Below are 22,943 nucleotides of genomic sequence, written 5' to 3' on the forward strand. Positions count from 1 at the left end.
ACGGAGAGGTTCAAACCTATGGATAACCACTTCTGGTTTGATACATATAGTTAGATTTCGTTGTGGACTTTTTCGGAGTTGTCTCGTTGGCGTGACTAGAGCCAACCTAAAACTAGATGTAGTGATTTAAGTGTAAAGGTGGAAAAAATTCATAATCTACTGGCTCTTAATGTAAAAATATAATATACGTGATTATATAGGGAATATATATATTGTCCATTATAACCTTACATATAAACAGATTAAAACATTTCCAAGCAAGTTTGCATAAAAGAAATAAACATCATTTTTCGTTTCGATTGCATTTCATCGTCTCATTATCCGAGTCTAATCACACGGCCAGTTTTGCACACTCCGCTGCTGCGATTTGAAGGCGTGACCTAAATTCTGGCAACCTGAAACATTTACGATGCAGTGCAAACGCAGTGTGCAATGGAACCATTGGTGTGAGGGAGATAATCACTGATTCCCTAAACTTACTTATTTGATCAGCACCTTTTCCACTGCAAACCTTTGGAACGATCTGCCACTGACAATTAGTGTTGTACTGTAAGCTGTTTTTAACCGCAAACATTATACTAAATTACTCCAATTAGATTATGAGTTATATATGTATTTAGAATTGGTTTAATAAACACACTCAAATGTCTCTGCAGTCCTCCGTGTGAAAACATATATCACGACTTCATAAAATATCTAGGCTAATATACTGCAATTAATCACATATATAAGGTGAGGTGAGGTGAAATTCGGTTTAACGTCGTGCTTGAGAATATTTCACTCATATGACGACGTGCATGTGTATGTGCGGCTGCTTGTACTAGCCCAGACTGAAGCTCGTTTTATAGTGCTAGCCCACTGAGATACCATGCCGCAGTGAAGCATGAATACCTCACACAGACACATTATACTGACTCCGAGCTGACCAGTCCTTGATGTACCCATTAATGCCGAGCGCCAGGCAGGGACCAACAAGTACAATATTTTAACGTCTTTTGGTATGACGCAGGCGGACGCTCTAACCACTACACCACGGAGGCGGTCCACATATTTAAGAGTGTAAAGAAACATGTTAAAATGAGGTTAGTCCCTGCGTATGTTATTGTCAAATGAGAGCGCTCACCTCAACTGCAACGTTCAGTTTTTCCCCACTGCCCCTATATGTCAGACTCAAGATTCAAATAAATTTAAACTCCTGCAATACTACTCGTATTTCCCTTGTGAATATACTCTGTTTTGCGCGCACATATAAACTGTAAATTTATATGGTTATTATCTTTGTATATACACTGTCCTATATTTCAATTGTAACAGTTTATCAGGGTGTTGGGGTAGCCTACTGGTTAAAGCGTTCGCTCTTCACGCTGAAGTCCCGGGTTCCATTCCCTACATGGGTACAATATGTGGAGCCCCTTTCTGGTGTCCCCCGCCGTGATAATGCTGGGATATTGCTAAAAGCCACGTAAAACTAAACTCCCTCACTCACAGTACATGAAGCTATTCATGTAAACGTTTTCTTTTCCTTTTGCTTATGATATCTTAAATCAAATTTTTAAGCTCTCTTGAAGTGGATCAAGCTCACGATTATTCTCTGTTCAGTCCAGTCTCGACCTAAATTTATACATTCCGTTTGACTTCTTCATGTTATGAAAACACATGGATATTATGTGAATACTGTTCATGCGTTTCGAGCGTACAGTTTGTAGAATCTCGAGCCGGCCATCTTTTCCTCATACACTCGATAGTAGTCCTCCAACATTTGGTCTGTGAAATAGTTCTTCCAGTCGCCAACTTTACCTGTCAGTCAATACAAATAGGACTAATTAAAAATTGTCAATGGTTACTTGTGACAGAATGCAAAAATGAAAATGAAATTGAAATATACAATATAATTTTTCTTAAGAAAAAGTACACTTATTAACGAATGATAAACGAATAGAGCCAAAATATTAAGGATCGCAATAGACGTCTGAACAAATTTCCCTATCCTTTGCAGACATGGAAACAGATTGGAGATTTCTTACGTCCACACAAATATGTTTGTTTTTCATATCATTCGGTTTCTAAAATACAAATCAATGTTCCTTAAAACACGATTTCATTATCGACCTGTCAGAGTTAGCTCCCTGGTAAAATGCGGTTTATTGTAAGCTCCTGTGTTGTATTTACCATGGTTAGAAGCATTAGCTTTTCGTCATTCTCTAAGTATAGTATGACCAGAAATTATTGAGAATTTTAGGAATATGTTTAATTGGATTTCTAGTATAAACAACCTTGACCAGCTATCAAGTGCTTGGTTTCATTCAAGAGAGACAACTCCGTTAATCCTTTTTCATTAGTTTGTGAAGAGTTATCCCCCTTTGTTAACTTGCTAGCAGACGACATTTTCAGTGATCCTCAGTAAGGATGATTTAGAGAAGAGGAAGTTGATTTTAGAGTATAATAACAAGGACATCAGATCAGCTAAAGTGATTTCAAGTAGAACAGGCAACCCTTTGTCCACTGTTTATCGTGTTTTGAAATTTATTGCAAATGGATATGGCACTGAGCACCAGGGAGGCGCAGGTAGGCCCAGAAAATTGACTGTCGGTGACAGGAGGCGGCTTGGTATTCTTGTTTTAAAAAAACAAACGAAGGAGGTTAGAAAACTTAAGGCTGGATGTGATTGATAGAGGATCTGTGGCTGTCTGTAAGGAGACAATTAGAACTGAGCTGCATGCAATGGCTTGGCAGAAAAGTCGGGGAATTCCATCACCGATCATGAAACCTGAACAAAAGGAGCGAAGGTTGAACTGGTGCTTACAGCATAGAAATGTTAACTGGGACAATGTGATTTTCTCAGATGAAAGTTCTGTGTGGCTGTTTCCTAATACACTGAAATTCTGGACCAAACAAACTGAAAAACCTTTGTATCAGCGCCCAAAGTACAGTCCTAAATTTAACGTGTTTGGTGGCATATCTGTGTTAGGGGCAACGCCCCTCTGTGTATTTGAAGGGAATATGAACAGTGAGCGGTACACAGATATTCTCGAGGGACATTTACTTCCATCTGCTCACGTGTTCTATGGAAAAAATTTTGATTTTCCAGCAGGACAACGACCCAAAACATCGTTCAAAGCATTCTCAGGCCTGGTTTCGGACCCAAAATATGACATTATTAGATTTACCAAGCTATAGCCCTGACGTAAATCCAATAGAAACTGTTTGGGGACTTATGAAAGGAAGTGTCAATCAGAAAAATCTGACAAATATTGCTGAAATGAAAGAAGAGGTGGTCCGATATTGGGACAGCATGGACCACGACTTTCTAACTTATTTGATCAGTAGTATTCCCCGCCGCATTGAAGCCTGCATTGCTGACCATGGTGACTTGACAAAATACTAACTGTTCACCTGTCTTTGAATCTGGAGTTATGTTCTGCTAATATTCACATTTAATACGTGAGTAATGAGTGAAAAAAATATAAACAATTACAATCTTTAAATTCTCAATGATTTCTGGTTGTACTGTAACACAGAATTACCTTACTGACAACATCACACAAAACACAATATCCGGTTGCTATTCTCAAGCGTCCTCATTCTGCTCAGTTCGGTAATATCATAACGTGTATTTGTTTTAGAACGGTTTTCTGCCAATGTCATGTCCTATATATACATATAGACATTCTAGCGACACTTGGTCTGCAACGTAAGCGTGATCAATATACCTTTTCGATATAGCAGGTTTTCCCCATCAGTTTTAAGGGCGAATTTGTCTTTGTCTATCTTCATGTTGGAAAAGTGGCATTTGTCTGCAATGGCTTGGCAAAGTTCATCGTTTCGTGGGAGACCAAGGAAATCAGAGAGGCGTTGCACAGCCAACACCGGATCCTATTGTAAAGCAGAAATAGTTGTGCATGATTATGATGTTCCAATACCAATTCATGCAAAGATTCCTTTTCGGCAACCTATCCTACATTTTTTACAGCATGAAATGCTTGATGATTATGTTACATACCCTACTTTTATAAACATAACTTCTACGTGTTATAAATGTTAATATCTAAAGTGCCCCAATGTGTGGCAATCTAGCTTTGAGCAATATTCCAGCTATATCGCGGCTGGGGGCCATAACAGAAGGAATTTGGAGATGACCAATGCAGGGCGCTATGGCAGTATAATCGGTCTTTTCTGCCATATGTTGTTCAAGCTTGGAATTTTGTGGCTATTAATATTAGAAATGGAGATTCCTTATCTAGGTTTAAGACGTCTATCCCAAAATCTAACCACCACTTTCAATGAAAGCCTTTAGTAAGAAGTAGTGCAGCATGAGTCATGATGCTATTGTTCATCAGACTGATGCCGACAAGAAGTCGTCCATGTCTGATCAAAAGAGATGGGTTTACTCGATACTTGTGACGTTGGCTGCAAAATGTTTATTTCATTCCCAGGGGCGGTGTGGTAGTGTAGTGGTTGAAGCGTTCGCTCGTCACGCCTAAGAATGTGTGAAGCCCGTTTCTGGTGTCCCCAACCCGTGATATTGCTGGAATATTGCAATAAAAAGTAGTAGTAAATCTAAACTCACTTACTCACTCGTTGTACCCCCATCCCAAACATTTCTAAGGCCCTAAAACTGACTGATAAATCAAGTACAATTCTGATACGCATTGACAACCTTTAGAGTTTCTTCATAGATATTGAAATAAACGGGAATATCCGGATTCTCCTTGAAATATTCCTCAGCATCACGGCAATGATGAAATAGACCACCGGCTTCAGCTGGAACCATAAAGCAGTACTTCATCTTCACTAACCCTGTCATGCAGATTAGATGTATCCTATAATACAAGAGTTCATGAAACAGCGATAAAGGATGGAAAGAAAACTGTGTAAAGGTCACAAACATGTCATCTATCACCAAAAATTAGAATTATTTCGAACTGGCGGTAAAACAGTCAATTTGACTCTTCCATTGTTAGATGCATTAGCTTATGCTCATAAAAATAATCAACACACCTTTTCCTTCAAGGAACAGATACAAGAAACCTTCAAAAGAGCACTCGCATTCCGAATATACTAGATCAATGTAGCAGTGATAGAGGGACACTGCCACGTCTCTCGGATCTCGAAGATTGTAGATAAGCTTGCACTTCTTTTCCTTCAAGTCCTCGGGAGCATCTGACAACCGGAAGTGGGTATTGATAGCCCTTGGTGAAGGAAGCTTAATCAACTCCTCGTTCGGCGTAAACTCTAACTGGTGCTTAATCTTGGATTCCTGGATGGTTTCAGCCTTGCCACTCAACAGCATGCTTACCATTTCGTATAGCCAGTGAGTTCCTGAAACATGTGATCGTTTAATATGTGGAAATAAATGTTATTAAAAAAAAAGTATAGCGCAGACACGTACAATGTTCCCTTTATTATGTCTATTATGTAATAGTTTGGATTAAGCCCGCTTGGGTTACAGGAAGGCACTGCAAAATGCAAAAGACTTTTTGGTCAGAGTTGTGTTCTCATCATTATGTTTAGCGATTTTGGAAGAATATAGTTCAGCGCAATTTTTGCAATATTCTATCACTATTCTGAAGATATCTGACGATTTCCACAAAAGAAGTCTGTGACATTTGTGATTTGTGACTTTATTTTTACACAGCAAGATGTCATACTATATAGGCAAGAGGCGGATGGGTAGCCTAGTAGTTAAAGCGTTTGCTCGTCACGCCGCAGACCCGGGTTCGATTCCACACATGGGTACAATGAATGAAGCCCATTTCTGGTGTCCCCCCGCCGTGATATTGCTGAACTATTGCTAAAAGCGGCGTAAAACCAAACTCACTCACTCACACAGGCATGACTCTTTCTGGACATGGAGACTTCATGTCATACAGTACGTTAGCGTAAGGTCTTATCAAGGTAAAATATCACTGATGTGAATATTAAAGCCAAAATATATGTTTGACATGCAATCCTCATGTTTTTGTCTTTGTATGTTCTTTTACAGACGAAGATTTGAGTGTTTGAGAAAAGTGATATCTTCAGTACAGTGACAGAAATTTGATGTGTTCACTACAGTGAAAATATTGTACGATGTCGATTCCCAGTTGAAACTAAAACCTAAATTTTAATGAAACAAAACACGGAAGTAACATACACTGTACTAATAAATAAGACATATGTCCAGTTAAATATGATGCATCTGTCTTCTCGCGGGCTGAACGAAACGTGATATACAAGACGTTTTTCACGTCACTCAATGATGGATGGATCATATTTGACTCCATGTGTGAAATATACTGTGTATGTCAAGACGTCCCGGAAAGGAAAGTAAATGAAGCACTTACGTCGTCCATACTCCCACAGGCATCCTTCGGTCATTTTATGTAACATTAGTGTTCTGGCTCAGTATGTTGCTGACATTTGGTAAAGGGAATGGTCAGGAGTTTGTTACAGTACAGGATTTATTCCCATCCGAACAGACTGAAAAGGGACATTGCCAGACCAGCGAGGTGCCTCTCTATGCGCAAAAGGAGAAAAAGACACTAATTATGCAAAGAGCAGATTACCTGTTCTTGGAAAGGCAGGACAGAAGACATCATCAGGCCTCATAGAGACGCTCTTTATTTGGTCGAGGACTGACGGAGGATATGCTGGAAGGTGATGCCGGCCATTGAACATCATGTACTTGATGGTCTTGCCAAACTTGTCTGTTTCTACCTTGATGTTCATTTTGGTATGGTCGACAGTGTGCACTACACCGTCAATCTGAAAAAGGCGAACAAGAAAACTTTCAGTTGTGATTTGTGTACAAATGTACATTTCGTTGATGGAATTCCACTGCTACCTGTTACATTTTGCATTCGCAGTTTGGACAATTGCATCGGACTCAGACGTGTAGTGATAGGCCCTGATTTGTTTCCATACCCCCGTCAGACACGCATAGCTTGGTGTAGGAAGTAGGGGTGAAACGGTAAGCTCTTACCACGGTACGGTGCGTATTGGGGTACAAGGCCTTCGGTTCGGTCCGTTTAGATTGGGTACATGATCACAATGCAGAAATTTGACAAGAGCCAAACCTTACATTGTATAATAAAATGGAAAAACATAGCCAAACTCTTTGTTATTTTGAATCAACAAAACCGTCATTTAATAAGGTTAACAAAATGACGGTAGGAAAACCGAAAATACCGAATTTTTCGATTGCATTACGGTATACCGATCTGAAGGCAAAATAACGCAGTTCTACTCATGCTAGGGTTACACTGTGTTTCCGGTGACCACGGCAACCCCATATCGCCGAGATGTAGTGAAACGGGGACAAAAGGGGATGGACGTGAGACAACATGAGGGGACTGAATGAGTAAAAATGACAGTCCGTGATTGCCGTGGATGCCGTGATTGCCGTGATTACCGTGATTGTCGTGATTACCGTGATTGTCGTGATTGCTGCAATTGCCGAGGATGCCGTGATTGCCGTGATTACCGTGATTGCTGCAATTGCCATGGATGCCGTGATTACTGTTGATGCCGTGATCCCCGTGATTGCTGTGGATGCAGTAATTGCCGTGATTGCTGCGGAAGCCGTGATTACCGTGGAAGCCGTGATTGCCGTGGATGCCGTGATTGCCGTGGATGCCGTGATTACAGTGGATGCCGTAATTATCGTGGATGCCATGATTACCGTGGATGCCGTGATTACCGTGGATGCCGTGATTACCGTGGATGCCGTGATTGCCGTGGATGCCGTGATTACCGTGCATGCCGTGATTGCTGCAATTACCGTGGATGCCGTGATTACTGTGGATGCCGGGATCACCGTGATTGCCGTGGATGCAGTAATTGCCGTGATTGCTGTGGGTGCCTTGATTGCCGTGATTGGTTGCCGTGAATGCCGTGATTACCGTGGATGCCGTGATTACCGTGGATGCGGTGATTACCGTGGATGCCGTGATCACCGTGATTGCCGTGGATGCAGTAATTGCCGTGATTGCTGTGGATGCCGTGATTGCCGTGGATGCCGTGATCCCCGTGATCCCCGTGATTGCTGTGGATGCAGTAATTGCCGTGATTGCTGCGGAAGCCGTGATTACCGTGGAAGCCGTGATTGCCGTGGATGCCGTGATTGCCGTGGATGCCGTGATTACAGTGGATGCCGTAATTATCGTGGATGCCATGATTACCGTGGATGCCGTGGATGCCGTGATTACCGTGCATGCCGTGATTGCTGCAATTACCGTGGATGCCGTGATTACTGTGGATGCCGGGATCACCGTGACTGCCGTGGATGCAGTAATTGCCGTGATTGCTGTGGATACCTTGATTGCCGTGATTGGTTGCCGTGAATGCCGTGATTACCGTGGATGCCGTGATTACCGTGGATGCGGTGATTACCGTGGATGCCGTGATCACCGTGATTGCCGTGGATGCAGTAATTGCCGTGATTGCTGTGGATGCCGTGATTGCCGTGGATGCCGTGATTACCGTTATTGCCGTGGATGCCGTGGTTGCCGTGATTACCGTGGATGCCGTGATTGCCGTGATTACCGTGGATGCCGTGATTACCGTAGATGCCGTGATTACCGTGATTGACTGTTTACAGGGCCGACGAGATAAGGCAAGATGCGTTCTACTCCGGTCTGATTCTGTGCACGTGGTCTGGGAGGGAGTATGACGCAAGGACTCGATGTATTCCCCCAGCAAACATGCAAACACATCTTAAGGGTTCATGCTGCTCTTGACTCTCAGGATACAATGGCTGCTATTGCTTGGGAGGCCTTATTTTTATACCGTGGGCACAAACGTGCTCCAAAGTTGCCCGGAGTCCACGTTTTATCCATAGAAAGTCTTGACAGAACGCGCAAAACGTGTCAAAACCTTGATCAAAACGTGAGGGAACCCATCAGAACGCGACAGGCCGGGAGGAAACATATTGGCATCCGTAGTAGTCTGCGGACTGGACCGTAGTGCGCCCTTGAGCTTCCGGGACTCAGCAGCTCGTTTTCCCAACAGCCCATCTCGGATGCCGTGATAGACCGTATGAAATCTTAGCAGGACCTACCTTGACTTTGGAGGGAACAAAATGGCAAAAGTCCCATGGCACACTAAGTTTCTGGGAAACAGGGCTGCCGTGGCCACCGGGAACGTAGTGTAAACCCTAGCATAATGCCGAGGTATACCGTTTCACCCTAGGCATCATCTGAGGTTCTGAACCCAAGGCAGGGACAGTGTACTGTTTAATGAAGAGTCCATTGACACTGGTTGATGGTTGTGAACGGGTCTACATGCATCCAGGAGAAAGTTTGTGTAATTTAATTTCACCAATTGTGAGTTGCGAGTGTCATGGTTTGAAGTGACATCACACCTCATCAATTGCAAGATATTTTAATGCTGTACGATACAGAAGAGACATTGTTATAGATCATGTTCTATCCTGTATGCAAATGAAGGGATTTCACGGTGAAGTAGGATAATCTCCGCCCAAATTTGTACTTGTAAAAACAGACTTTGTGAGGCAGCAAGTAATCGCTGTACCGCTGTGGTCGAGTGTTTCTTTTGACCACTCTCTGAGTGAGGACAAAAACCACCCGGTAACGCTAGCTCAGTTAGATAGACCTTTGATTGCAATTTAGAAACTTAACACCCATATTGTCAGTCACCTGGTGCCTTTAAGTCGCCGCTACAGTCTCGCTTTCACAATGTAAATGGTGGTCACACCCGATTTTTGTTCTGTTATACCAACACACTTTTACGGCTTTTCACTATGTCTCTCTTCCACCATGAGTGGGATTTGTCAGTGAGTTATGTTTGATTAAACAAACGAATTACCAAATATTATGATGGTGTTTTTTACATCTTCATAGGACTCACAGTCTCTTGTTTTCGCTAGTGTGCGGCGTTAAACAACAAAGAAACAGAAAAAACTTCTGGTTTGTCACTCGGTCTCCCTTTTACCTGGTATGGGCTTTGTCAGTGAATTGGTTATGATTAGTGGTAGTCCGATTAATTGAAATAATCGAAGATTGGTCGCAATGACTAAACGACCAAGCAATCGATCATGTTTTCTCATAATCGAACACAAACAATTTTGGAACACTTGCTTGCATTAACAATATTTTTCACAAGGTTGGTTTTGTCTGCTACATTTCATAAACACTACAGGCTCGTTCCAAGTCATAATTGAATTTATCTTAAATACTCCAGGACATTTATGTTCCTAACTTACTAGGCATCCTTTTAAAATGTGAAATTTGATAAAAACCAACGGAAGAACTACACGGTTTTTTGGGTTTTTTTGAGAATTAAAAAACATAAACAGGACATTTTGATAAATGACGCTAACCAATTATTTTCGATGATTGATCGGTTGTAATGAACCAATCATCAATTATCAGAAATAAACCAATTCCCAACACTAGTTATGATTAATGTGTCGACTTACCCAATATTATGTTGGTAGTTTCAATAACATAATATTTAAACTCTTCATATGAATAACAATTACATGTTTTCTCTAGTTACAATTTACTATTCATGTATCATCATTCCATTTCAAGTCAGCAGTTGTCTGTTAAAGTCAGTACTCACGGAAAGGATGCGCTTGGACGAAGCCATTTTCTTGTTTCCGATTTAAATATGCAAGCATGTATTATAGACGTCTTGATCCTATGGCGCCCCACTACTTTCTACATGGATATCTGTCTATGCAAGCCGTGTACGAGTTACGCTTGGGTCACTGTGTCCCAAACCACTGCAATACTGTTCCAGTTCTTTTTACATGCATATCTGTGAAGATTATGTACACTTTACCCTGACCTGGTTCACTGTGCCCCCAAACCTACTGCGCCATATTAGTGCACAATCGCATTTGCTATGCCCTTGAGCGTCCGCAGATAAAAAGATATTTACATCTCGCACTATTGATTAATGTTGTTGTTGTTGGACGCGTTCAAGCCTATAAAACTGAATCACGATAGCAGAGTGGATATGTATACTAAGCAGCAAAACAAACGTCAGTTTGGAATTTTCCTTCGCAGAAACGGATAACTGTAAACTCATTTAATGTTTTGATTGTATATTTTTGACAACATCTCCAACTTTACCTGAGCAAAGACATTTTTTCCCAAACTCAGAATGGAACTCAGGAAATGGTCTCAAAAACGCAACCTGATCTCGGAGATGGTACGGTGTTCTCCATGTTTTTCATGCAACTCATGCTGCACGTGCTGTTCACAAGGACCAGCCCTATAAAATGCATCCCCAAACCTGGTTGAAACATTCACATTACGACAGCTAAGAGGAACCAGGCGCTAGGAAGACTTGAAGCTGATCACATTATACAAGCCGTTGCCAATCACTTCCAGGTCAACGTTCTGACCATCCACAGGCAGCTGCAGCAAGGTTTCCGGGCCACCAACACCACAAATGATCGTCCCCGTACTGGCAGACCAAGGGTGACCACAAGACGACAAGACCGCCATGTTGTGCGACAGCATGCACTGAATCCCTTCATGCAGGCATCCGAAACAGCACGCCAGACAGTGGAAACACACGGAAGAACAATCAGTACTGATACAGTACGCCGACGTTACGCCGACGTCTTAACAGCGGGAACCTCCATTGCAGTAGACCTTACCGTGGACCTATCCCCACCCCTCGTCATCGGCGTGAACGTTTACAGTTTGCCCTACAACACCAAAACTGGCGATACAGGCAATGGAGAACTGTTCTGTTCACAGATGAGAGTCGATACTGCGGCGACGTTACTCAGACCAATGTGTTATGGAAAGAGACTCATGGGGAGGTGCAAGCATCATGGTATGGGGTGGAATAGGCCTGAACCAGAGAGTGGGTCCTGTGGTATTCCAGAACCTTGGTCCAGGGAGAGGAGGCGGCATCACAGCGGTGCGCTAGTACATCGACCAAGCTCTCAGACCCCACGTCATACCACATTTCGCACGTCACCGGCACAACACGGGACTTCCTACAGCAGAACGGTGTCAACATTATGCAGTGGCCAGCCCTTAGCCCTGATTTAAAACCCAGTTGAACATCTTTGGGATGAATTTCAGAAGAGACTGAATAATGTCATTCCAAGGCCGAATACAGCCGATTTATTGCGCCAGGCCTTTCTCAAAGCGTTGTTCCAGGTGCCAATGACCTTCATCAATCGATTGGTGCACTCCATGCATAGACGCTGTGCTGCAGTTATTGCCGCTCGTGGTCTTCACACTAGATACTGAAGTCAAGAGCGTGAATGGACTGCAAACTTTCACGTAATGTCTTGGAATTGTGCTGAGTAATTCATTGATATGCCAAGATATTGTACACAAAAATGTTTTTGATCAATTTATTATGCCCATTTCTGTAATGATTTGATTACAGTGCCTATCTAATTTTGAATTCGTACTTACGTTTTCTTGCTGCTGAATATATTACCAACTGCATATTTCTGTCCAAGCAATGGTGGCCAAATTATCCATCATGTCGAACAATGAATGCCATCATCCTCTCTCTCCTCTCCACCATCAATGTTGGTCATTGTTCAAAACCATTGTTGATTTTGTTGCTGGACCTGTACTGCTGGATGGTATCAACCAAGAGAAGTGCCATTTGAAATTGGTACAAGGTCTGTATTTTTAAAAGAAGGCTTTATGAGCGACCTCCGCATCTGAGTGTTTGTGCAGTGTGTTGAAAGGAAGAGCAGACGCGAGTGACATGACATCAGTTGTCCGACAGAAGGTATTCCGTTTGCTGCTTAGTACCAGTCACTTTCCACTCAAAATCGTCAATGTTTGAATTAGCAACTGAATTTAAATGTGAAATGTAGTGTAAGCAATTAATGTAATCAGACCGCCTGACGCTTAGTGTCAGTCAATACCCAGCATTGCCAACAACACAGCAACATTATGAGTTGCTCGTTTCTCTTATTACCATTTTGATCATGCTTGTTTGACTCAGAGGTGTGACTTTACTATTTTAGATGAAACTAATGAAATGGTCTCCTTTTGGCATAAATGTGATCACACTTGCAGTACCAGTAGTCGAAGTGCCCATTGTCTGAAGTTTGGTACATCACAATCTCTTGACTGGCATTGGGAGTGTACCCGGGTATGCTGCCCAGAACACAGCCCTTCAGGCACTTTTGATAATGCAAAAGGTTGCGCTGTGAGGGATTATTTGCATTTTCCGAATCATTTTTGGTTTGTTCGACTTGGTAACGTGCACTGGGATAAATCCAACTCCACGTTGGTGCTTAAGGTTTGGTACCCGCCAATCTGTGTTGCTGACTTTGGGAGAGTACCCGGGTAGCTGCCAGGCACACGGGTAATGCGGAACCCAAAGTTCTGGGTGTGCAGGGGTGCATAGCTAATGATACGCCTAACCATATCTGTACAGCTATCACATATTTCATTTGAAAGCATCTTGATGCTCGTTAATTATGATAATACATTTAATAATAATAATGGCGGGGTTTGATTAATGTGGAGGCTCTTCATAATAGAATTTTATTGTGTGATTTTGCCCAAATTTATTTATCGGATGATCCTCTGGTGATGCATGTGAAGACTCATGATGAAAGGAAGGAATTCCACAGCTTTTTTAAGCGTTCCAAGGTTGTTGGACAGAATCTGAAATCTGATGTTGATTTTGTTGATGGCGATGTACTGCTGGACGGTACAGCAATGCTCAGGACCAGTCACTTCTCACTCGCAATCGCCAAAATGTGATTCTTAAAGAAAATATCAATATGAAATGTCGACTATGTAATGAAATTACAGAGACTGTCCAACACCTTGTCAGTGGATGCCCCTCTTTGGCACAAACAGCATATCTTAAATGACATGATGGCATGGCTCGTTGCTTTTACTACCGTCTCCGCCATGTCTGTGGCTTTGACTCCGAGGTCCATCCATGCTACCACCCTGAAAATGTCCAGGGCGTCATGGAAAATGATGCTTTCAAACTTCTGTGGAATAGGCCCATATACAGCCTCAGAAGAATTCCTGCCAACAAACCTGATCTTGTCCTTTTTGATAAAGCCAATGAATTTATTTATATCATTGAATTTTCTGTCCCTTTGACACCAATGTGATTGGCAAGATTCAGGAAAAGCATGATAAATATGCGGACCTCGCCTTTGAAATGTCTCGCTTGCATCCCAAGTACACTGTCGTCAGGCTCCCCATTGTTCTCGGTGCCCTTGGTTTGGTACCTCCTGATCTCTTGGCGCAGATCAGGAGAGTCCCCGGGTTATCCACCGGGAGCACAGCCCTTCTGACAATCTGGGTAATGCAGAAGACTGCAGTGTTGGGGAGCCTTCATATTCTCCGCAAAGTTCTTGGTGGGTTCGACTAGGCAGTGTTTCCTGGGAGAAGTCCCATTTGCTGTCTGGGCTGCGTGTAGAGGGGCCAAGGGCTCTGAGCTGATGATGAGCCTTACCAGCCTGACTGTGCCAGGATCACCCGAACCCTGTCTGCTGCATACTATCTTTAATCTGTAAAACATAATAATGGCATTTATGTTACGCTGTCTCCACACCATGAAGGTATGCTCAAAGCGCATTAACGCATTATTACCCCGGATAACCCAAGCTGCCTGTTAGGCGCTAGATGTTACAGTCACATTTCTTATCCCACTGGGTACCCATTTTCTGCTGGGTGAACAGAGGCAACACATGTTGTGGAGCAGGACTGAAGTGCTAAAAACTCTCAGGAGTCAAGCTGCCAAACACGGTCACCGTTTCAACGTTGCTTAACTTCAACTGATTTGTTACCTGACCTGTTTGCACTAAATATAACATATGGTTGTTCTCATTTATCATGTGGTGAATGCACGGCTATGTTATCTTGTTTTCCCCGCTGAAATATGCCTTCAGTTCGACATCTGGAACAGTTTGACTCGATTACATACGTCACCTTGACATGGTCACCCAGGCATAATCACGAGTTTGTTGAGTGTGATATAGAGGATACCAAACGACCTTCCGTGTAATACCAATTTTATAAAACGAGCAAATGATTTGGTATCAAACGAGCAAAGCGAGTTTGATACTAAATCTTTCACGAGTTTAATAAAAATGGTATTTCACGGAAGCGAGTTTAGTATTCTGTTTATTACTCTCCAACATAAATTGATAGAAACTGCCTACAGTGTGATGACTCTCATATCAATGTTCCTGTATTCCTGTATGGACCAGTTGTCTAGTGACACTGGGCGGTGGGACAGCCTTGTGGACACGAAATTGTGCAGAACTATGGATTGAGAAATAACTAAATTTTACATTGTCGCATTAGACTGGGATGCAGCAACTTGGACACTGCATTATCTAATCTTTGAAGGACTGTTGTAATATGTATTTGTTTGGGGAGCGACATTGATACAGGGGAAACACTGTCAATCCCACTGTACACTACTAGTGGTACAAGAATAAATATTGTTCAAACTATACACACACTTGCATACATCTTCAATCGTGTCGCATTGTAGATATATACCCTAGAACAAAGGCTCACGCTTCAGTGGCTAATGCTAATTACCTGGCTAGGATCTCTCACCTAGCCATAGTGCAATGTTGTCTAACAAGACCTTTTTAGGAAGACTCTGGCTGAGTGAGAGTGAACTGTTTCTGAGCGTGGTGAGCCATGAACAGTGTTCACCACATGCAAAACAATTTTAATCAATAAGTGCTCACAATTTGTAGCTTCAATTATCAATCTCTTATGCTGTCTCCCACTTAGTCGGATTGTAAATATTTGTACTGTGTTTGTATTTGATTAAAATGACATCACATGATTATAAGTTATATATGTATCATTTATTTATCTGTAACTAAATTTATAACACTAATCACCTGCTTAAAATGATAAAAATGTTAAAGAAACATTATGTGACTATAAACTACATGTACTATATTATATATGCATAATTTGTTTATTTTTGTATATCTGTAACTTTATATATAACATGAATCGTATATATTTTTGTAAATTTGTAAAATGAAATAAATTGGCAAAGTGTTGAATCCCCTACTCATCCCCCTTTGTTGCACCATTAACTTTAATTAATTGCTTGACAATGAAACTGGCAAAGTGGGAGGACACCACATTCTTAAAGTACGACTTTACAAATGCCAATTTCTTGTTGATGCATAGAGGGGTGTTTCCATGTTTATTACTACACCGTTATTACTACACCGATGTACATCGAAATGCCGCTCTATTCAATAAACAGGGAGTTGTTATCACTTAAGAGGTATGTTCCGTTATGTATCCCCATACTGTTTACTGCAGTATAAGTGAGATCTGATTCAGTTTGCGAATGACCAAACGTTTGAAGATTATTTAAGTTCTACTTTAGTAAACTACATCCTAATAATTTCATTTCAGATTAAAACATCTCATTCCAAATTCGTGTAATCCTATTTCAGGTACTAAGAAATACAGTATTTTTACATTTTAGATATAAATCTATCAGTACCAGTTTGATGTGTCTGGTCATGAGTTAACTAACGTAGTGATTATACATTTATTGTCATTACATGTGTCATTAAGCGTCATTTATGCCATTATAATGTTCTCTGATCCATTTCATCGTACATCATGTATTTCATTCAATGTTTTGAATCTCACATGATGTCATGAGAAATGTTACTGTTCCAGTTCAGTTCGTTCTTCAAGTGTTCCAACCAATATAGTCATTATGGTTACAAACGGCTTGATTTTAATACCTAACAAGTTAGATGTTATATATGAGTGTATGCACGCACATTCACGCAAAACATACGTAATTTGTGAATTCTGTTCAGACGAAAAAGAAATATCTAATTTGAAACACTACATAAATTATCTTCACTCACTCTGAGAGAAGCATGGCGTTATTCGTTAATTTTTAAATAATTTTATCTGCATAAAAGAAGGGATTATAAAAGATCTGAAACAATCTTCCGTATACTACCATTTCACCAACATTGCGACATTGACCATGGAATCATGTTAATTTCAGTCTGATTTTAATGTCATAATTATGCGAGGTTCCTCATCCACACATTCATACAAATTGACAGCTGAACACAAAACAATATGCAACCAACCAAATTCAATACAATACAACTTTCACCGCCTGTGCATACCACACTGTTGACGAATCTCTCAGGTGTGTTAGAGCGATAATCACATCGCGACATGTTTAACAAACCTACAGCTCAGCAGATTTAAATAACTTACCCTTTTAAAATATAAATAGGAAAAGCAAGATTTATTGATGTCAACTTCTTTATTGTGAATAACACGACGTTTCGGAGCGTATGCTTGCTCCTTCATCAGGTAAAAATCAGGTCACAATACAGAAGTTGACATCAATCAATCTTGCTTTTGATGTGCATTCCACTTCTAAATGCCATTCAAAGATGTAACTTACTTTCACAGGCTTCTTTGAGAGGCATAGAAACTTGGGTGTATTCTCTTTTTGCCTGCACTTTACTTGGCTATAAGCGGATTAGGGTTAACAGTCCAGTGCCTTCACAATTATAGTCTGTTCAAGTAAGTGGAGTTCAGTACCCACCCACCACCAAGGTCACTAGCCGACCACACTGAACACAGTCATAATCATGAGTCAACTTAGTCATTAAAAGTAATCAACACGTCACAATTTAATTCTGGACTCACAAAAGTCCAGAAACTCTCCGCACTGTGGGCACTTCCTGACAAGAGATTTGACCAAATGAAACATGCAGTTGTTATGAATATATGCCAAGGATTAAAAAATGAAAAATATTTTTTCGAAAACTTGAAATTTAAACTCGCTCGCCCATGGGCGAACAGTGGCCCATGGGCGAGAATGTTTAATTTCGATCAGAATTCATGTTTTGGAGGTTGTAAATGAATGAGTGTATGTTTATAAGCATCATGACACAAATTTCAACTCATTTTGACTTAGTTCGACTAACCTAGAGCGATATTTAAAAATATCGCCTATGGGCGAAAAACATTTGGCCCATGGGCGAGAATATTTACTTTTACTCAATATTTATGTTTTGGAGGTTGTAAATGAATGAGTGTATGTTTATAAGCATCATGACACAAATTTCAACTCATTTGACTTAATTCAACAAACTTAGAACAATATTAAAAAATAGATAGAGGACGAGTTTCAGAACACTATCAAGATTTTAACGAATTGTTACAGGAACAAAGTGCGAACAAAGATGATAAAGGTCTCTCACGAGTACTTTTATCTATCTTACAGGCAAGTAATCAAGTTGCACGAACCAGACACTGCCGATAGACTCACCACAGACGTCCAGATACATTCAAAGCAGATTACATAATTTTATCCTTTACTGTATATTATATCTGTAGCTACTCCAACATGCCCGTATCATTCTGTATCATGCCCTGCTGGCTTGTGTCGTGTGATTGCCAGGGCTGTCAAGTATCATGACGTTTGAGAGTGTCAAGCCTGTATACTTCAGTGTACGTTATCAGCATATAAAGTAGTCCACGTGATGACAAAACAGAGACCACCCATATGTCCAAAGTGATTGTCTGTGCTCAAACTCGCCAGCCGTCCTACCTCGACTCTTTAAGCCCCATAGGTCAACGTTTATGCTTACAGTTAAAGTGTAACCCAATTTAATTTGGTTATTAGGACCCTGTATTTTTATCAGCTGCAGCTTACCTGTACTACCAAATTCATAAGCTATACTCCTACTCCTTCTACACACATAATGGCTACGATAACCTTCTCACTTCTGTCATCTCACTTCATGTCATCGGTTCCAAATTGCGCAGATCGATGCTCATGCTGTTGGTCACTGGATTATCTGGTCCAGGCTCGATTATTTACAGACCGCTGACATATATTTGGAATATTGCTGAGTGTGGCGTAAAACTAAACTCACTCATCCAACTGCTCAGATCGATGCTCATGCTGTTGATGACTGGATCGTCTGGTCCAGACTCGATTATTTACAGACCGCCGCCATGTAGCTGGAATATTGTTGAGTGCAGCCTAAAACTAAACTCACTCGCTCACTCACTCCAAACTGTGAAAATTAGGAACACCTCTAGCTACCAACAATGTCAACAAGAACATAATGGAGTCCCTGCATCAATACATCTTCAAGACTAAACGAATTGATAAATTATTCTAGACCAATATCTGTAAACAAATAATGAAATGTAACTGCAAGTTCAAGGTTCCTAAGCACGTACAATGCACATTTACCCTACCTCATGTAATAATGTCTATCTCTGATTGATTCACGTGACCTTGAACAAATGGTGGACGGGAAAAAGTCATGAAAAAAAAAACTATTATAAAACATCATGTTCTCCAGTTATTAACTTTATTTATACTATTTCACTTTCAAGTTAATTATTCCTTTAGTGTGACGCTGTAAGCAATTGGATCTCATCAAAACAGGAGAAATGAACAGATTATTATTTGTTTAGTTCTTAACATAAACAGTATTGTGAGAACTTTAACTGTATTGAAATAGGTCTTGTCAATCCTATAGACATTTGCCAATAAACACTTCCAAATAAAATAAATAGTCTACGCTGCTTCAGAACAAATAAAGGTTAATTAGGGAGCCCCAACTGGGTAATTAAGGAAAGAAATCAATACACTGTCACTTCCTGCCCAGGACGTCACACGTCACCACTAAGGAGCAAAGGGCATTGTCAAACCTTCTCACAAAGGAAAAAAAAAGCATCAAAACTGTGTTTTATTCTACGTGACACTCGGTATGTCGTCATAGTATTCATTGTTGAATAAATTCTATCGTGGGCAACCCCACACTTGCGAGGTGTACCTACCCAGGTTCGCACGTTTCGTTTTAATATTTTGTGATCAATTATTTTGTAATTCCCGTCTGCCCGTCACGGCTATTCTTCGCCCGAGGTTTTAGGGGAGTACACCCCACCCCACCCCACCCCCGTCCCCCAAACCCCTATTCAAATAGAAACATGAAGCAATTCCACATAAATAAACATGCAAAGTACACACAATATGGCAATGCTAACACTGAGACCATTCTGATTTATTTAGCAGAGTAAGATTGGCATTATTTTGGCCTCACCAGAGGACACTTTTGCACTCTACTTTTTTACCTGAGGCGTGCAGATTCTTGGTGAGTTTTAGTATTTCATTTATTTGGTTATTTTGGTGTTTTAACGGCTGGGGCCCGCTGAGTGAGTCTATTATAATAATTGTATTTTTATTGTGGTGTTTAACGAGCTGGACATGGAGTGCTGTTATCATGAATGTTATCATACATTAGCGGGATGCGTTGATAGTAATGAAAACTTATAAGAAGATATTGTACCTCAACATACAAACCTATCCCGATAGCTCTCATCGTCACTCTCATGTCAATCCATTGTGACTATTGCAGTCCTCCTGTACATCCTGTATATATAAGCAAGTTGGGTTTTTTAATTGACGATTTATTATTGCTAGACACACATTTAACCGAGATGAAGACGGGGGTCTCCAATTCCATGTATGCTTTTGCTCTCATAAGTTAGACATCCCATTTGTCAGACACGCCGATTATCAGACAACTTTGGACCAATCAGGCCTTACTGTGATTACAAACCTAGTGTTACCCACTGACGTAATAGACCTATCCCATAGACTAACGAGCTCATTCTAACTTGGACCTTCCCATAGGCTTCTCACAGTTTGTGTTCATAATGTTCACTTTGATCAAAACAGGATTATAGATTTCCCATGTAACTAACTGAGTTACTCCCAGAGGTACAGAGGTGGATACGACGGGCTTTTGGGCTTCCTCTGCTCCCCCTTATGAATAACTGACAAGAAACTTGAAACCAAGATCGAGTAAACAGTTAAAACATAAACTCAATGAAGCTGCAAGTTTGCACCTAAACAATTAAAAAAATCAAAACAACACAACTATTTAAGAAGAATAAATAACCATCACTAAACTATCGATAGTCACACATACTATCGATGCATCGATAGTTTTTCATTTCTACATCGATTAATTGCTTTCGGAATAATTGCAATTCATCGATAGTTTGATGCATCATTACAGCCCTATTAATTAGATCGCTTAATATATTCTTATGGACATAACTTTGGATCAATCCATTACCCAATAAAGGTAACAGTGCAGTGTACCTGAGTGCAACCAACCAATACCTTTGTTGATTTAACGAGTCTGGGACGTCTAACTGATCGGAGGACACCACAGAGTAAGTTGCATGCAATATTTTTAATATTGCCCTTGTGGATTTCCATTATGATTTGCACACATTATGTTTTGCACACAGTGTACATCACTATCTATGTAATTGTATTATTGTTATGGAGCGGCATTGACATGCATGTTTATGTTTGTTTGCCGGTTGTATCCCATAACCCCTACATGCCACTACCCCTACAGCCCAGTACCCCTACAATTAGTTAAAACAACACACGGCATTTACCTGTCTGGCATAATGAACTGACCCAAAGAGAGATTAGTGCATAGAGTATACAGATGAGATCAAGGGAGGGATTAAACTGTTCTTTAGTGTTTTGTGTCAAGGAAATTTGGGATTAGCTAAAAGTTGTTTTAGTTTCATGATGAAAGATAAACCTCTAGTGAGTAGAACAATTTTACAAATTGGATAATGTGTAGGTTGTTAAATGTTGAAATTGTGTTGAAAAGTTGTTTTAGTGCCATGATAAAAGATACACAGTATTATTGAGAAGTGGAGGGAAATGAGAAGGTGAGACGAGAAAGTAAATTGAGATAGTTCGGTATAGTATATAGCTGTTGACAACAAACTAACATGGCATCAACATGGCTCGTCTGCGTAATGTTGAGTTTGTTATGTCACGGAGAGGTAGCCCCCAAGTCCTATTTGACGGCTATCTTCACACTAAGAATGTCGAGAGACAGTCTTGTGTACACTGGAAGTGTGTTCAGTCAACATGCAGAGGAAGAGTCACAACTGTTGGCAATGTTGTAAGGAATACGACAGAACATAATCACCCACCAGAGGACAGACAGAAGGTCCGGTTTGTCAGCAACCTGAGGAAGAGAGCCAGGGAGGAGTCAACACAGATGCGCACCATCTACAACGACGAGCTCACCAACCTGACCAATGATGAGACACGCACGATGCCATCCTTTCCATCCATGTGCAGCGCCATGTACCGCCACCGCCAGAAGACGATTCCTGTTTTACCACAGACGAGATCAGAAGTCGTAGTGTACGTCACTATCTATGTAATTGTATTATTGTTATGGAGCGGCATTGACATGCATGTTTATGTTTGTTTGCCAATCCCGTCATGATTACTTGAAGAAAACATGTTTAAACTATACATTAAAATATCCATAGTATTAATATGTAGTCTTTACATTAGGCAGTGAGGAATTCACAATATATTCAAGATTGAGTTTGCTTTTACCTTTTTAAAAATCGTCAATATTTTTGCTACAGCCGAAAAGATTTACCTTGACTTCGTTATGTACAGGTCCGTGGTTGTGGTCTCTTGGTATTTTAGAAACTATGTCGTTAAGACAGTTGAGAGTGTTGATCTGTATGCAGTCTTTCTGCATGCATTTTCACGAGATCCATTCTCCCCTTTTCCTCTTTTTCACTATGAACATATAACCATTTACACAAAGGTATCTTCCACCACGAAATGTAGGGAAAACTTTGAAGTCTAATTGTGCATTTGCCATAACTGGCTTCAGGTCACTGAACCATGCTAATCTCTTGAAACAACAGGTGATACACTTTTTAGTTACCCCTGGGCTGGTGAACACAGTTCACCTTACCACTACGCTGAGCTCGTGAACACAGTTAACCTGAACTGACACGAATACGAGTGAGTGATTAAATTAATGATTGATGTTATGTTTAAACTGAACACATCACTTATCTCGTTGACGTATCAATCTGATAAGGTCACAACAAACTACACAGAAATAAAACTGATGC

At 40.8% G+C, this 22,943-nt stretch overlaps 1 protein-coding gene across 1 annotated transcript; it reads right to left on the reverse strand.

Moving 5' to 3' along the window:
* Positions 1–1,277: 1,277 nt before the first annotated feature.
* On the reverse strand, positions 1,278–10,716 carry LOC124288612 (sulfotransferase 1B1-like). Its single transcript, XM_046725170.1, has 6 exons — positions 10,564–10,716; positions 6,546–6,744; positions 4,999–5,319; positions 4,658–4,761; positions 3,711–3,873; positions 1,278–1,797 (listed from the first exon to the last, which is right to left on the reverse strand). The coding sequence occupies exons 1-6, from the start codon at positions 10,588–10,590 to the stop codon at positions 1,679–1,681; spliced, it is 933 nt and encodes a 310-aa protein (XP_046581126.1). The 5' UTR covers positions 10,591–10,716; the 3' UTR covers positions 1,278–1,678.
* Positions 10,717–22,943: the final 12,227 nt, after the last annotated feature.

Source organism: Haliotis rubra, unplaced genomic scaffold (assembly GCF_003918875.1).
Source record: "Haliotis rubra isolate DU_JTF1 unplaced genomic scaffold, ASM391887v1 Scf421, whole genome shotgun sequence".
Lineage (NCBI taxonomy): Eukaryota > Metazoa > Mollusca > Gastropoda > Lepetellida > Haliotidae > Haliotis > Haliotis rubra.